Source organism: Vidua macroura, chromosome 3, assembly GCF_024509145.1.
Source record: "Vidua macroura isolate BioBank_ID:100142 chromosome 3, ASM2450914v1, whole genome shotgun sequence".
Classification (NCBI taxonomy): Eukaryota; Metazoa; Chordata; class Aves; order Passeriformes; family Viduidae; genus Vidua; species Vidua macroura.
This window is the reverse complement of record NC_071573.1, coordinates 86,549,422-86,565,560: the sequence shown is the minus strand read 5'-3', so window position 1 is coordinate 86,565,560 and position 16,139 is coordinate 86,549,422. Positions and strand designations below refer to the sequence as shown.

Here is a 16,139-nt window from a genome sequence, read left to right as displayed (position 1 = left end):
TTTCAAGGTCATTAATTTATTTTCATTTTTATTAACACACAGAGTAAAAATGAAATAATTCTGAATTTGTAGCTTCGTTATGAAGGCTTCTGATACTGTTGCCATAGATATCATGCCATTCCTTCTAGGCAATCATAGGCCCAAGGAAATTAAGCATGTGAGAATAGTGGATTGAAGTCAAAGTTATTAAAAGTCAGAAAGTTTGGTCATTCTGCAACAAGCATGAATCAAATTATGGGACAAATTACTGGATGATCTTCAATATATTAGAGTGAAACTAAGCTGTATATTTAATGCACAATTATAAATATTGCTACTTCTAAAGAGAAGTATATCTTTTAATTGGTGTTAACTGGAGAGTCATTTAAACTTGTGCTATCATAGTCTCCTGTTACATTGTAATATTACTAGTTTATTTTTCAAAGTATCATGCAGGTATTACAAGGCTCAGAGGACTCTGAGGAATGCATTAAGCAGATCTCACAGTTATGTAGGGATCAGTTTTGGAATTAAGTTGATTTCTTCTTCATAACTAATATTACTGAATCTGTCTGTGGTAGTTTGTCTGCTTTTAATTTTGCCCTTTTTGCTTTTTTTTTTTTTTTAATTTGACTTGTTGATTTAAGTGCTGGAGTATGTTTTTTCTTCATGGTTGCCTGTTGTAACTTACAGATCATGGAATCATCTGGTACACCCTCAGTGACCTTAATAGTAGGCAGTGGTCTTTCCTGCTTGGCCTTGATCACTCTAGCAGTTGTCTATGCAGCATTATGGAGGTATGTAATGGGTTGAGAAAGCTAAATGTAAATACATTATATTTATTTGAATTGCAGTTTAAAGAGAGCATTAGAGCCCACATTAATTGTTTGGAAAGTGAGGGAAAAAAAAGAGGAAAACGTAGTGCATGCTTTGATGCATTTGTTGATGTGATTGATCAGTTTTACTGTTTTGGCCTGCTGATGATGGTATAGCCCACTCTTCTCTTTCTCTGCTTCAGTGGGAAGGGTATTCCTGTTTTGGTGGGGTATTCATAGTGCTAAATGCAGGATTCTTATATATGATATATTTCATATGAGGCTTCTGGCCTATACCTTTAGCTGTTTTTCTCCCATTTACATTTTTAAACAAAACTTGTAAATAAAATAATATTGAAGTGGCACATTTAGGGAGGTTCAGTCAACTGATTTTGAGTTTGTTCACATCAATTATAAGTTTGAATAAAGACCATAAAATTAAATAATAATAAATAGTGTGATGGTACATCCCAGTGATTGATTCCATCCTGAGTATACAATATTAAAATACTATATTGACTAAAAGTGCAATAAATACTTATGGAGTAAATTAATCTGAGAAGTAATGAGAAATAGCGTAATGTCTTAGTGTAGAAGAAACAGAAAAATAAGATGAAAAGTCACGCAAAGTAATAAATGTTTTTTAAAAGTGGACATGGATTCTCGTTTCACTTTTTTCAATAATTAAAGTAAAATAGGTTCTTATGAAAGTAATAAGAAACAAGAGGATAAAACAATAAATTCTTGAATAATATAAAATCAACCTATAGAATTTTGCTTTTAAAAACAGCTTGATAATTTTACACCCCTTTCTCACCCCATCACTCTTATGACTCTTAGGATTAGAAATATATATATAATTCTTAAGAATATCCAGTTACATAAGTTATGATAAAAGACTATAAAAATTATCAGTTCTTGTCTGTCAAAACTAAGAATGAGAGCATTTCAGGCTATAATTCCCATCTGAAGAATTATAGTGTTATTTTTGCACTCCCTAATATATTTAGCACTTGGATAGAAATATTGTCATGCTCAGTGTAACTGGTCTACTCCATTATTTAAATTAGATACAAGGAAGAAGTTCTTTACTGTGAGGGGGGTGAGGCACTGGAACAGGTTGTTCATAGAAGTTGTGGGTGTCCTGTCCCTGGAAGTGTTGAAAGCCGGTTTGGATGGGGTTTTTTAGCAACCTGTTCCAGTGGAATGTGTCCCTGCCCATGGCAGGGGATGATTTTAGGTTCTCTTCCAACCCAAGCAATTCTATGATTCTATGATTCTGTGAACTTCTAAGTGGAGATAAAATGCTGTGTTATGGCTTAAGTCAGTGCCATGAGCCCCTGTTGCACTGTATTTACTCAACCACTAAGGTCCTTTGTAATCCATGGGCACTCAGTGTTGGGAATTGGCCCAAGTGAATCAATAGTTATCAAGTTAGAAAGTAGCAGTGTGGTCTCTGTGTGAACAAAGGCACTGGACTTCTTGTATTTGTTTGCAAATACATAGAACTAGCCTTAAGAATGTTGCTATTTTTTAAGGAAGAATGTGAATTGTGGTATTAGGGTTGTTCTGTCTTACTGAAAAAAACGTAATTCTGTATCTCTTGATATGCAAGTGAAAAGGACTGTAATTAATTTCATGTCCAAAGCTCAGCATTTCTTGTGGGTTCAACAGCCTTTTTTATTACTTCCTCAGAGTCAGCTATGGGTGTACATCTCAGGAGGAGACAGCAATATTAACTGAACTCCAGTGAGAAGCATATAGTATTGGTTGTAGAATATATAAAGATCAGGTCTTCAGAGGAACTGACCACCCTTAACTTTCATTTATTTTAGTAGTCAGCATTTACTGTTAACAGCTCTAAAATCAGGTCAGAAAGGTACTTCAGTTGTAAACATAATCCTTCTCTTTTTGTGCTGTAGAATATAGAAAGGCTGTATACAGAAAAATGAGAACACTTGCATTTTGAAATCAAATATGTGATAAGACTTTTTGACTTTTTAATCTTAAAGTATATGATAATTTTGCAAGGGTGACTATGATGTTCGCTGCTATAATTTAATCTTTCTGTACACATTTGGATATTTTTTGGCATTCAGTCTTATTAGGATATTACAGTACTATTGGAACATCAAGATTAATGTTACCCTTATCCCAATAGCATGTTTCAAAATTCACTGCCATAGTATCATCCACCAGCCCGCATCTTATTTATGCATTGTGGCTCAAATCTTCTGTTTATATAAATCACCATATTTTTTGCTGAAGTTAGTAATTATGAGTGGTCTGTGCCAGCTGTGGATATTCCCAGGGACAAGCAGAGAGCATAAGAAGTTCCTGACATGAATGCATGTAAGCCCATTATTATCAATATGGTATTAGAACCATGTTGCCAGCGGTTTTCAAAAGAATCATTGGTAAATTATTTTTAAACTACATCAAGATACTAAGAGGAAATTGTGGAATATCTATCAAAATATCAAATATAATTTTCATGTTTATATTGTTATAGCTCTCTAATACTCTTTCTGAGCACATGAAAGGGAACACCTCTCTTTCAGAGTATCTACAATATTTAATGCAAGAACTAAATCAAAGCTTTGTGTGATTTACTAGTTGTTTTCCTTTTAGAAAATCTGTACTTTTTTTTTTTTTTTAAACAGGTACATCAGATCTGAGAGGTCCATAATTCTAATCAATTTCTGCCTGTCAATTATCTCATCAAATATCCTTATCCTGGTTGGACAAACTCAGACACATAACAAGGTATGAGATGGATTGCATTAAATTTTCCCATAAAGATTAATATCATTGTTTTATTTGTTTTTAGCTTAAAATAATTACATCCATTTAGTCCTATACTCATAGGACTTGGTGGTTTTGGTAAAATATTAAGAGACAAGGGAAAATATTTAACATCTTGCATAGTCTTCATTTCCCTTTCAAAAATCCCTTTTGGTATTGTTCCCTCTAGATAAGCTGTGCTCTCTGGTAGACTTGTGTGTTTTCTAACTAAATTTCAAAGCAAAAAAGTTCAAAGGCTCAACATCAAAAGCACAAATTCTGGTTCATTATAATAGTTGTAATAGGATTGCGCTACAGTGTTTTTGTCTTTTTATTAACACTCTGGTACTCGAAAGGCAAGGAGAAATTGCTTAGAAGTTGGAGTACGATTCTTGAAAATGTGCAGAAACAGACATTGTAACAAGCCATAGAACAGTTAGATCTCTGACTGATGTAGCTATGAGAAAGTAATAACCCTGCATACCTTACTCAGTGATGTAGTGCTGATTTAATAATCTGTTCTCTGAACATCATTGTCATTTGTGCCTCTCCTGTAGAACAGCCAGCTTGCCAGTGTTTTGAGGAATCACCCAGTGCCTGGTGATGCTAGGCAGCTTTCACAAGTGTCAATAAGTGGTTGCTTAAAATCAACCATAACTGCAGGTTTGCTTGGAATAAAAAACGGTGCACAATTGGTTAACTGGGCAATATTTGATAGAATGCTGTGAAGTTTGGAGCAAGCAAGTGCTTTTAAAGTAGTTCTTTTTCCTACCATTTTAAACTGCTTAATGCACTGTTCATCTTAATTTTTCTAATATCAAATGAAATAATGTTCATCATCTGCTGTAGGAACTGATGTTTCTACAACAGACCTGTAATTAATCATTACTTCTTTTCAAATAAGTGCTTAGCAGTTTAGCTGCCAGAATTCTCATAAACTCAATGCAAGTCACATAGCTGTGCTTTGTAAAACATATCCAAACCAAGCATAGTCATTTCCAGCACCTATGATAAAAAAATTACTGAAGTCAAGATATTAATATGCTTTTAAAGTTTTGACATTGTGCAGAGGTGCAAATAAACAAAATATGGGGTTCCAGAAGAAATCCATGTAACTCTAACAAATTTTATTCAGGGGGGGAAAAGCAATGTGCTAACAACTTCAGTATACCAGAGTACAGAATTAATCCTCCCTGGAATTCCATACATAGTCATATATACTATTTTATTGTGCATTTCAAGAATAGATATAGTTCAGTAGCTGCAAGTTCCTGTGTACATTGCCACTGTAGAATCAGAGTTTGAGGGCATCAAAACAACTGTGTTGGCTATCACATTTCCTAGGTATGCTGGCAGCCTCTTTCTGATACTTGACTCAGGGAGCTCTGAACTAAAACACACCCTTAATCCAGTTCTTTTCTATTAATCTTAATCTCTTTGAGCTCCCTCATTTCTGCTTTGTGAACTTCTCAAAATACAGAGATATTACACTGAGATATTTCTGAGACCAACAGATCCAAAAATGCAGCTATCAAAGGAAATAATTGACAGCAAAAAACACATCACAAGGTTTATATTTTTAATATGCAGTCTGAAAAATTACTGTAAAATAACACTTCTTGCTGCACTTGTCTTCTTTTTGAGTCCACATCTTGCTTTTGATACATCTACCAACCAGGAATTTGTAGCCAGGAAGTACCTCTAATGGATCAAAGGCAAAATACATCTGTTATATCTAGCAAGACATCCCTTGTTACAAACCAAAACTATTTTTATCACAATGTCAACTGATACATGAATATGTTGTAGCTCCAAGAGGCTGACCTATGAATGCAGCATCGACAAAAATGGCCAGCGAACACCACTGTTTAGTGAAGATTTATTCAAATAAAAACAATCATATCTGGGTATGACTTCACTGTGTTTGTAAGTAGGGATGTGGATGGGCATCAGATGTATTTGAATTCAAGTTCTGATTTTTTTCATTTTCAAGATCATACATGATCCCGAGAAGCGTTTGATTTTTAGTCCATACATCTAGATTGCAGTACTGACAACTGTAAGAAAAATTATGTTTTCGTTTTGCTGAGATGGAAAATTAAATCCATACATGAAAACTTTAGAAAGAGAATCAGGTCCTGACCTGTGATTTAGGATTAAAAATATCTTAGATTTGTTTCTGAGATTTTATTATTTACTGGAAGTAAAACCATATGAGTTTTTAGTGTTTGAAAAATTTGGAAGAAATCTTGGGAATATTTTATCAAGACAATATAATAACCAAGTTGGCAAAAATTGTTTGATGGATAAATGCTGAAGTAGTATTTTATGGCAAGAAAAGGAGTTCTTTTTTCTTAATGTATTGGAGAAACATAATATGTCAAGTTTGAGTTTGTTTGCTGTGCTCCATTCTCATTCTTCTGTTTACACTATTCTTATATTTTTGGGGCAGCTAGTTAACATCCACATGATGATTTTAATATTCACAATGCTGAAGCATATCTTTTTTTCTGTGCTTTAGTTTTGCTCTGAATTTAAATTGATTGTAGTTCTATATTTGTGTATATTTCCTTTTTGAATAGGTCCTTGTAAATGTCATCAAAGCTGAATTCCAGTTTAAAGCTGAACAGTATGTAAATTAAGCATACCAAAGATGTATTATAGCAAAAAGCATATTGTTGATTTGTTTGCAGTTTGTGGTTTCCTTTGTCTGTATTAAACACTTCACAAACTATTTTTATTAACTTCAGAGCTATTCAATCTCCAAGAAATTTCTGTGGCTTGTTTTAATTACACCCATTAACATCTATGACATAGAAAAAAACACGGAGTGTCTTGGTCTAGACAATCACAGGTTTTTGTCATTTTCTTTCTGGTTTTAAAAAATCATAGATATTCTAGAATGTTAGGTTTAACTCTGCTTTTTGAAAGCTGAATATATCATTGATGTTTTTGCAAAAGCTTCTTTTAATGAAAGTTTAGTGAGTTTGAAAATGGCTTTCTCTTTGGTTCAACTAAGTTTTGTCCTTTTTTTCAGTAGAAAAAGATCACCCCCCATGGTCACAAATGGACAAAATATTTACTGAGGACATGTAGAAGGGATTTATATTCTTTCAAACTCCAAAAGATTTTCCATTTCTCATATTACCTGTTTAATTTTTTTTTTTTTTTGGTCCAGTTTAAGTAACCTGAGGATGCCAACAGTAGAACAGAGGTCTAGGTCAGGTGTAATTTCAGCTTGTTTTAGAGTATTTCATGAGGGAAGTCATGGAGGGGAGTAGGGTTTCTCTTGTAAGGTTTGTACTGGGATAGCAAAAAGCCTTTTGTCAACAGAAAAGCTTTCCCCTTTTGTTCCTTCTTAGCAAAACATGTTGTGCATTTTGTTGAAGGACACAGCTGAGAAATGTTCTGTTTTTTTCATTATGTTTCCCTAAACCTTTGAAAACACAGAACTTTATTCAAAGCTTTCTTAATGTTTCAGACTGTGTAAAAGATTTCTGTTCTGTCAGATCCTGTTGTGAAATACAGGTCACTGAAGGCTGAAATTACAAAAATATTATCAAATTAATTATGTTTCTTGTTTAAATATAGTTGGTGTTATACTGTGCATGAGAAGCATATTAATTTACTTGAGTATCTCTTTCTGTCTCATTTTCTTTCCACTGTTAAATATTAGTCACATAATCATATTTAAACTTGACTATATGCAATTGCTACACTTTAACAACTGAATTTAGTTTTAACTCTGAAATTAAGTCCCCTGAATTAAGGAAGGGTAAAACCTCTCATTTATAATCTAATTGCTCAAATATCTGTTATTTCACAAAACCTATGAGATGTCCCTAACATCTACAAAAGCATTACTTTATAGATTATACTTACTTCAAAGTAAAAATATTTACTTTGAAGAGACTGACAGGTATTTTTAGGAAATATCTATCAGTGATTTGTAGCTTTCACTGTATCATAACTCTTGCTGTCTTATGGTTCCTAATGTTCTTCTTGCCATCAAGAAAAATGGCTGTATTTCTTCTATATGTGAGCCTTTAATATTTAAGCTATAAACTTTTACTATGCTTCCGATCTCATTTAATGAATAGATTCTCTACCTCCATAAGTTATTGATTAGTATTATGTGGATTTTTTTCATAAATTCTCTTTCCTTTTGTAAAAGTTCAGAAAATATCTTGGTTTGTTCACAGTTTTGCCTAACAAAAACACATTTGCTTTTTGATATAAACAATTCCTTTATATCTATTTTTCCTGTGAAGTAAACAAAGCTAAATACATTTTGAAAAAAACAATAGAATTCCTTATACATATGAGAAAAATTTAACTATTTTCTATATCATCTGATACTGGCTATAATTAAGGGTTCATTGCTGATGTTTGGGTCACTTGTGAGAAAGTTTCTTATTTTAAAATATTTTTAAAACATGCTTTTAAAAATGCTGTGGGACTCAGTGCATTTTGCTAGCCATAGTCAGATTTCTGTGTGCCTACTATGGAAGGAACAGGGAAGATGTTAATGCAAGATTTAGTAACCCTGATATGCTGTGTCATTCATGTTTAATTGCAATATCCAGTTTATTATGCTTACTATTGTACTTTGAAATTCATCTCTTAGACCATACCTTAAAGGATATGAAAAAGGCTTGTCCTGATCACCATAACATAAACTGCCAGTGGCCTGACATTGTGAACAAGCAAAACCCCATAAAAATGTGTAGATAATAAGATTAGAACGTTCACTAAATAGACTGACTGGACAAAAATAACCCACTTTTAGCATTTTTTTTAATAGAGGTGTTAGGTTGAAAGAAGCAAGTAGAAGTGGAAAGAAGCTGAGAAGCCAAGCATCCCATTCCTATAGTGCTCTGAAGTAGCTGACTGCGAAACTAGAGCTCGCTCAGGTTTTGAGAGACGGTGGGTGGTGGGATCCCCTGAGAAACCTGCAAATGTTCAGGTGATACTAATGCTGCTTCTAACCACGTGGCTCTTGCCCCATATCTGCCACTGACTTACAGATGCAGGCATGGTGGCAATATATCTCCTAGGAAACAGCGGGGGAGACCTCAGAGCAGATGGAATGAACAGAGAAATGATGCTAACACAGCATTAAGGTTGTTTTAGAAAATCAATGAGGAAGTAGGGAATTCAGTGTGTCAAGCAGTAGCACTCCATATTTCAAGACTTTCTGTAGAACTTCAAGGCAATACCCTCCATTTAAGAAGCTAAAGCCTGGGAAAATATATCCTTCCATTTTTGTCAGTATCTGACTTCCAAATTAACACCTACTCTGCTGATTGTCATCTTTTTTTTGTGTGTGTAACAGCTTTTTGAACAGCTGACCCAGAGAGTCTCTGGTATGGGTCATCCATCTGAGAAACACACCAGTAAATAGGTCAGGAGTCAGAGTGCACTGCACCACACATATCTATCTGTCTGCTGTGTGTTTTGAAACTCAGAAACAACCAAAGGGAGAAAAGCCAATTTAGCTGAATAACTATTACAGGAGTAGGTCTGTTTAAGCAATGCTGTTTTACCATGCCAAATTCTGACAAAACCTGTTAACATCAGCTGAATTAACTACCTGCTTTTAGATTCTCAAGAGAACCTCTGGGAGCAGATCTTTCTTACCCAAGATCACAAAACATTGTCATTCATGTTACTGTTACCTGCCTCGGAGGAGAAGGTAACATTTTTCTCAAAAGTGCCTGTCAGACTGTTACTCAAAATACATCAAATTTATCATTCAGTTTGCTATATCTAAACAAAACAGACATTTTGATTGTAAGCAGGTTTCAGGGAAGAAATTGGTCAGATTTTAGGAGCATCTGTTCTGTGTCTCCTATCCCCAGAACCTTTTAAAAAGCTTTTAGAACTATTTTAGAATCCCAGAATTGTTAAGGTTGGAACATGTATCCAACTTCATTCTCAAGGCAGGGTCAGCTGTTAGGTCAAAACAGATTGCTCAGGACTTTATATAATAGTAAAGTCTTGAAAACCTCCAGGCATGGTAACATCACATCTTCCTTGGGAAGCTTGATCCACAGCTTGACTGTCCTCACAGTCAAAATGTGTTTCCATATATCTGGTACGCACCTCCTCTTGTTTCTTTATGCCCATTGTCATCCCACTACACATCACTGTGAAGAACCTGGCTTCATCTTGTCAATGACCTTTCCATAGGCACTGACAGGTTGCTCTGAGATGCTGTTAGCTCAGACTTTCCTGAGGTAACTCTTTGCTGTCCTACTCTTCCCAGAATTGTGTGGTTTTTCCTCCTTGATCTTCACAACCTGTTTAGAGTAGTTTTTTCTGTTCTTGAATTCACCCCCACAGCTCTAAGGAAAATAGATTCTCTATTCTCTAACAAACACCTTTATGAAATATTTCAGACAATCTGTTAATGACTCAAGCAGCTATTTTTGGGCTTCACACCTTTTTCACACCTCTCTTTTGCCTATTTTTTGAATTTCAATAGAAATAGAAAGGTAGTCAATGGGAAATAAAACAATCTACAAACAGTTAAATGTTCATGTCTTTCACTTACATGATCTTAATTTTAAGAGGAAACAATAGACAATTCTAAGCAATAGTAAAAATTATTTTTAAAATGCAGTTACCATGGCAATTAACATCACAATACTAAAGGATTTAATTAAGAATGATAAGAACAGCAACATCCAAACCAAGTTACTTGGTTATTTTCATTATAATGTGAAAGTTGAACTTCTGATGGATTTTCATATGTGAATTACGCTTTCTAAGAATCTAGGCATAGAAAACCTTTGTCACATAAACCTAAACAGGTACAGAAACACAGTAAGATTTTTTTAATAGATACCTGGTAAAATAATACATCAAAAATCACAGCTCTGAGATAAATGCAACATAAATCTTCTGCCCTACAACAGTAATTATTACATCATTACTCTTTCTGTATAATAGAATGAAATAATAGAAAACAATGTCACTTTAAAAGGACTGTCATTTAACAAATAATAGAGTAAATTTGCAGAAGATTGTCTACCTATTGTACTGATTTTTATTTATACATCACTAGAACTCCCTGTTGGGTCTGCATATTTTTAGGAACATATGATATGCTTTAACCTTGGCATGCACTATGAAGTTCATTTGTACAGTTTAGCATTTTTTTTCCTTTTAATTTCCTAGGTCACAGTTTTTAGGCCCTATGTCTTGCAATCACACCAATGAGAGCATTTTATCAGAAAATGACTATTGGATTGATCTGATTCTCTGACTGGTCTGATCAGAGTTTCATTCTCATTTCCACTTTCTGTCTTTTCTTTAAGGTGATGTTAAGTGAAATTTCATGGGAAGTGGGACAAGCAGTATGCAAATCTCTGTTCTAGACTGAGGCTAACAATAAGATGGAAAAACAAGGATAATCACACGAATTCTGACCTTTCCTGCTTTTTCTTTCTGAGAAAGAAATGGTGGTCACTGTGTGCCCAAGTCAATGAAGTCAGCATTCAGCAAGCATGATCTGAGCATATTTATGACATGAGAAATACCAGTGCTGGTAGACTCTTTGGATTACAGCAGGGTTTTGTCATGAGAGAGATGCTCAGCTTGTCAAACAAAGGGACTCCTAGGTATGACCAAAGACCCAAAATTATGTACCTAGAGATCCTCTTGATGCTAATGTAAAAGGCATGTAATGCTTCTAATTTTAGACTGCTGCTGAAACATGACCTTTTTATGCTTGTTTTCATGGACGTACATGCTTATTTTGTTGAATCTCAGTGAGTCATACCATAGACATTAAGCCTGGTACTGACAAATTTGACAGTAAATGTGCTCTGGTATTTTTCTCTTCTAATGGTTTTGTCAAAATTCATATCAAACTGACATTTTGGATGAATAAGTAGGTATTTTGTGGAATTTAATAAAAAGTTATGCTCAGAATAATTGTTGAAAGGAAACTGTAAAGGTAAATCTACAAAACATGCATTTGGCTATAATCATGGACATTTTTAATGAATGTAATTGTGAGATTTCCAGAATCCTGCAGGGAAGTGTACATGTTTGTAATAAAAAGGCCTCAAGCTGTTAAAACTGATAGAATTCCCGTAATGTCAGAAAGTTCAGTATGCACTAGACTTCTAAGTTTAAAAACAGGATGGAAAACATGCTAGTGTCTCTCTCTCTCCTGAAGAAAATGGAAATATATCTGGCAGTAGGAGTCCAGCAGTTGGAAGGAAGTATGAATAAGGTTGGCACAAAATGTTGTTCCATTAGTAAGTGATTACATATCTGTCTCTAATTAGTGGCGTGGCATATAATTTGTGCTCTGTGCTTTCCATTTCATGAAAAATTGCATTTGCAACCTATCACATATTTGCTAAATAATTTCTTTAAGCTAGAAATCTAAATGGATGTATTATTCATTAAATACCACTTAAAATTAGGTGAAAGATTAGAAAGAGAATGGCTTCTTAACAAGCTTAGCTGAGCCATACAGGACAACAAAACCTCATGTGTCAGAATGTACAGCTATTGAAACTTGGGGTTTAAAAAGATGGGATTAATTGTAAAGCTGTTATTATTTCCATTTAGATATTACACTTCTTATATTTAAGAGGTCTTTTAAGTGTCTGTTTTTTACTGTATATCCTCTTATGTCAAATCAATCAGAATTCATGCTTGAGTGTTAGCAATTTAATTACTGCTATAAAACCTTAATTTTGACACTGCTTATCTTTTTAAGTAAATATAGAATAGTAATAACATTTTACTAAACTGAATGATCCAACAAGGCATTGCAGTTGTACTACAGTGGAAGAAAAATGGTTTTGCTAGGAATAGTTGTTAGACCTAGGTATCAAGACTGCATTAATGACAGACAAGAACTGTTGTTAGACTCAGTTTGTCTCTTGCAATTTCTGAATAATGGCAGCTGATAAAATCACTGCAGAAACGAATATGTAAAACTTAAAGCTGATCAAGTGTTTGCTTCCATTCTCTTCTAAAGGATTCTTCCTTTTGGAAAGGAGATTCAGCAGTAATACCTAACACTAGTAAAAACGTATTCTAGAGAGTTTTTAAAATATTAATGAGAAGACTCAATCCAAGTCCATGAATACCTAAAGAATGTATCTGTTCTTGTTAAACATTAGGCATTAAACAATCAAACATGTCTTTTTAACTGTAGGAAATTTCCTGCTCATTGTAAACAGGAGTTCAAAACTCCGAGTTGTGGCATTAATCCCAGTGCACACATTTTTCCAGTAGCAAATGCAAAGCCTGAAATGAATCAGAACTAAGCCAAATTGTGTTGCCTTGCAGTTGCCATGGCTAGGAGCATGCACACAAATTATTGATACAGCTCATATGACACTCGTCATACCATGATGACTTCATTATGTGTTGGAGCCTCTGGAGATCTCAGTTCATTGATGTTTCAGTATTTCAGTTGATAGGTATGATGAGCAAAGCAGAGCCAAAGAATCAAATCGAGGGGTTTTTTTTTGTCAAAGGAGCACTTTACAGAATTGCCATTCATAATATGTATATGCTACACTCAGTGCAAGTGGACCTTCGTATCTGTCAGTGACACTCTCCTAGTGTTAAATAAAAATAATTCAGATGGACATTTCTAATCTCAGCTCATGGTCCTTCTGTTCTCTATATTTAAACCTGTCATCATGTGTCATCTAGAAGAACTGGTTTAGGGCACTTGGATTCAGTTGTCTTCCTTAGAAACTGATGGGCAGAAATCTGCTAGTGCACTACAAAAGCTTAAACTTCTGGAAGGAATTTGTCTAAATGGTGTTGAAAACTAGGGAATAAGGAATGGATGATTATGAATGCACAAAACAAGTAGCCCTCCAGTGCAATCCCTAGCTTTCTTCTTCTCCAAACTTCTTGTTAGGCTCATATGTATGATACTCCCCTGTGGCAGTCTGGTTCTCTCACCATGGTCTGTGAGAGGCTTTTGTTTTCTGTAGTTTCTAAAATATGAGAATAGATCTATAATAAAACATTAGTCAGACTGCTCTAAACCTGTATCAGTTGGTTTAGAGATGCTGCTTCATGTTCAGAGGATGGCACTGATTTTAGTTGTTAGCTCTGCAGGCAGAGTTATCTGATCTGTGCAGGTCACAGAGCATCAGTAAAGGAATTCCCTGCAGAGGACCAGAGAGAATACAAATAAACTTTCCAGAGGTAATTTAGCTATATCGCGTCATCCAGAATGTGATGGACATGGATATAGTCTGCAAGATTTTGTTGGAGACATCCCTGCTAAGAATATAATCTAAAATGTAGCATTTTATATTTGCTAATTTTAGTTGCCAAGATGGATCTGACAAGCATAAAGTATTAATTATTAATTATTGTTGTTGTTGATAAAAATAAACCTATCATTAAGGCTCTGAGAGTATTTCCAACATCAACAAATTTTCCATTTGATTTATTAATGGATATAAACATTTCTCTTTTATTTTTCCCTCTGGTCAGAACCTCAACTTATTTCATAGGAAAAAGCTTGAGTAAATGTATCAGTCTTGCACTCTTTTCTCGATGTCAGCACATTGAGATCTGCCAGTTCTCCTGTAGAAACAGAGTGAGGACTCGTTCAACTGTAATAAGACTGTTTTCTCTCCATTAATGAGGATTTTGACCATAGAAATGTTGATTGGTACACAGAAACAGCGGATGTTACGAAGAAGGCTGGATGTGAAACTCTGACAGAAAAAATGGAGAAAAAAGATGCTCTGTTTGCACTCAGCAGTGAGGGTAGGGTCACCTACAGGGACAAGCTGTACTAGAAGCAGTAGTGCTGTGAAGGGGACAAACTTTGCTCTCATTGATTACAGTCACACATGAGTAGAACCAAAGAATTAATTTTTTTTTTTTTTTTTTTTTGGTATTAGCAGAGGCTTCCGACTGGTCTGGAAGTGTCACCCACTGAGCACTCCACATGTAGAGCAGATTACAGTGGTTAAATATTTAGGCCTCAAAAGCTGATATACCAGTGAAACACATAGCAGAGAAGAAAGGTCACAACTTCTACTCTATAAACTTATGCGTGCAAATAACAGTATTGTGATAAAAGCCAACATTTTGTAATTCAGGGGCTTCTACACAGACCTTTTCCACTTTCAAATAAAGAAGAGAGCTTACAGGATACCATCTTTACCTTCTGATCATTTAGGATTTTTCAGCATTTCAGTTTCACTATTGAACAATTTTGTAATGACAGTAAAGCACAGGAACTCATAAGAAAGAGAGGCAGCATCGAACTACAGTACTCAAATCTCTAATGGCTCTGGCCAGCTAGGCATTTCTTGCTGAGAAGCCCACCGTGTTCATGGACTGTTGTAGGGTTTGTCTGTTGCTCCAGCCTGGAATATGACAGAAAACACCTCTTTAGGGGTTTACAAGTTAAAAGTTAGCAATGACAAGTTAGAAGGCCACATGTGTGGTCACAATGAGTTGAGTGCATTTCTTAGTTTCCCTAAGATACTCCCTGCTCTTAGATGTTCTCTGATTTTAGTGCATTCCACATGGATAGCTCTGTGCCAGATAAAACTTCATCTCCTCCTGCTGAGGCACTATTTTTTTTCTGCAGATAGTCTGTTAGTACATATTGTTTTAGATGAGAACTGTTTGCATCCCATATACATTAAATTTTTAATACAAGACTCAGTGAGACATAGAGCCAGGGGTTAATCATGTGGTTAGCCATGCGGTTAATGACTTAAAATAAATGAATAGATTATATTTCCTTTAAAATGTTTAATAAGACGTAATTTGTATATAATAAAATGCCTGGGCTCAGTCAATGATAATTTTGCTACTTAGGAACAATTTGAAGACACACACACTCAAAACAATACAGAAGCATTTACTTTCCATCTAAAGCTGTATGGTAAACATCTATGTTTCTTTGAGCTTTATGGGACATGTTACATTTTGCTTAATTCTTTTATGGTTATTTACCTTTCAAAATAACAGAATCTAAACTGGAACAGAGCTCAAAACATTTCAGAAAAAGAATGTTTATATATGCTAATGACTTCTAATTAGGAAGAAAAATACTAGAAACTAAAATAATGTGTCACTAGCAATACAGTTACTGTGTAATTGTGTATGCAGTGCCTTCCAGGCCCTGGAGAGTTTGATGGAGAAGGGCTGACCAGCATGCTCAGTAGACAAGCCACCCATTCCTCTCCTCTTGAGCACCAAGGAAAAATCCTTCTTGTGAAAACAGAACTGTGGTACTTCTGAATCTGCAAAGAAGGGAGTCACAGCAAGATTATTTTATTTCCTAGTTAGTTAGTTTCCTAGTGTGAAAAATGCAGGTAACTGTTGAGGATGCTGATGATGCTACATTGACAATTGGATTTGATAATCTCAGAGGTCCAACTGTAACAATTCTATGATTTTATGATTATTGGGCAGGAGCAAGTGTATAATGTCTTTCACTGGCTGTCAGAAAGGAGAAGAGAGAATTTTTCAGCCAGACTGTCTTGGTAGGAGCCAAGCACCACTTTACATTGCCCCTGCTCTGGAGCATGATCCTAG

General features: G+C 34.9%; 1 protein-coding gene across 1 annotated transcript in view; it reads left to right on the top strand.

The window, feature by feature from the left end:
- Positions 1-16,139, top strand: part of ADGRB3 (adhesion G protein-coupled receptor B3) — a 452,974-nt gene that overhangs the window by 355,916 nt on the left and 80,919 nt on the right. The window contains exons 18-19 of the mRNA XM_053973447.1: positions 673-776; positions 3,458-3,560. Coding sequence (XP_053829422.1) covers positions 673-776; positions 3,458-3,560 — 207 coding nt within the window. The remainder of the gene's footprint in view (positions 1-672; positions 777-3,457; positions 3,561-16,139) is intronic.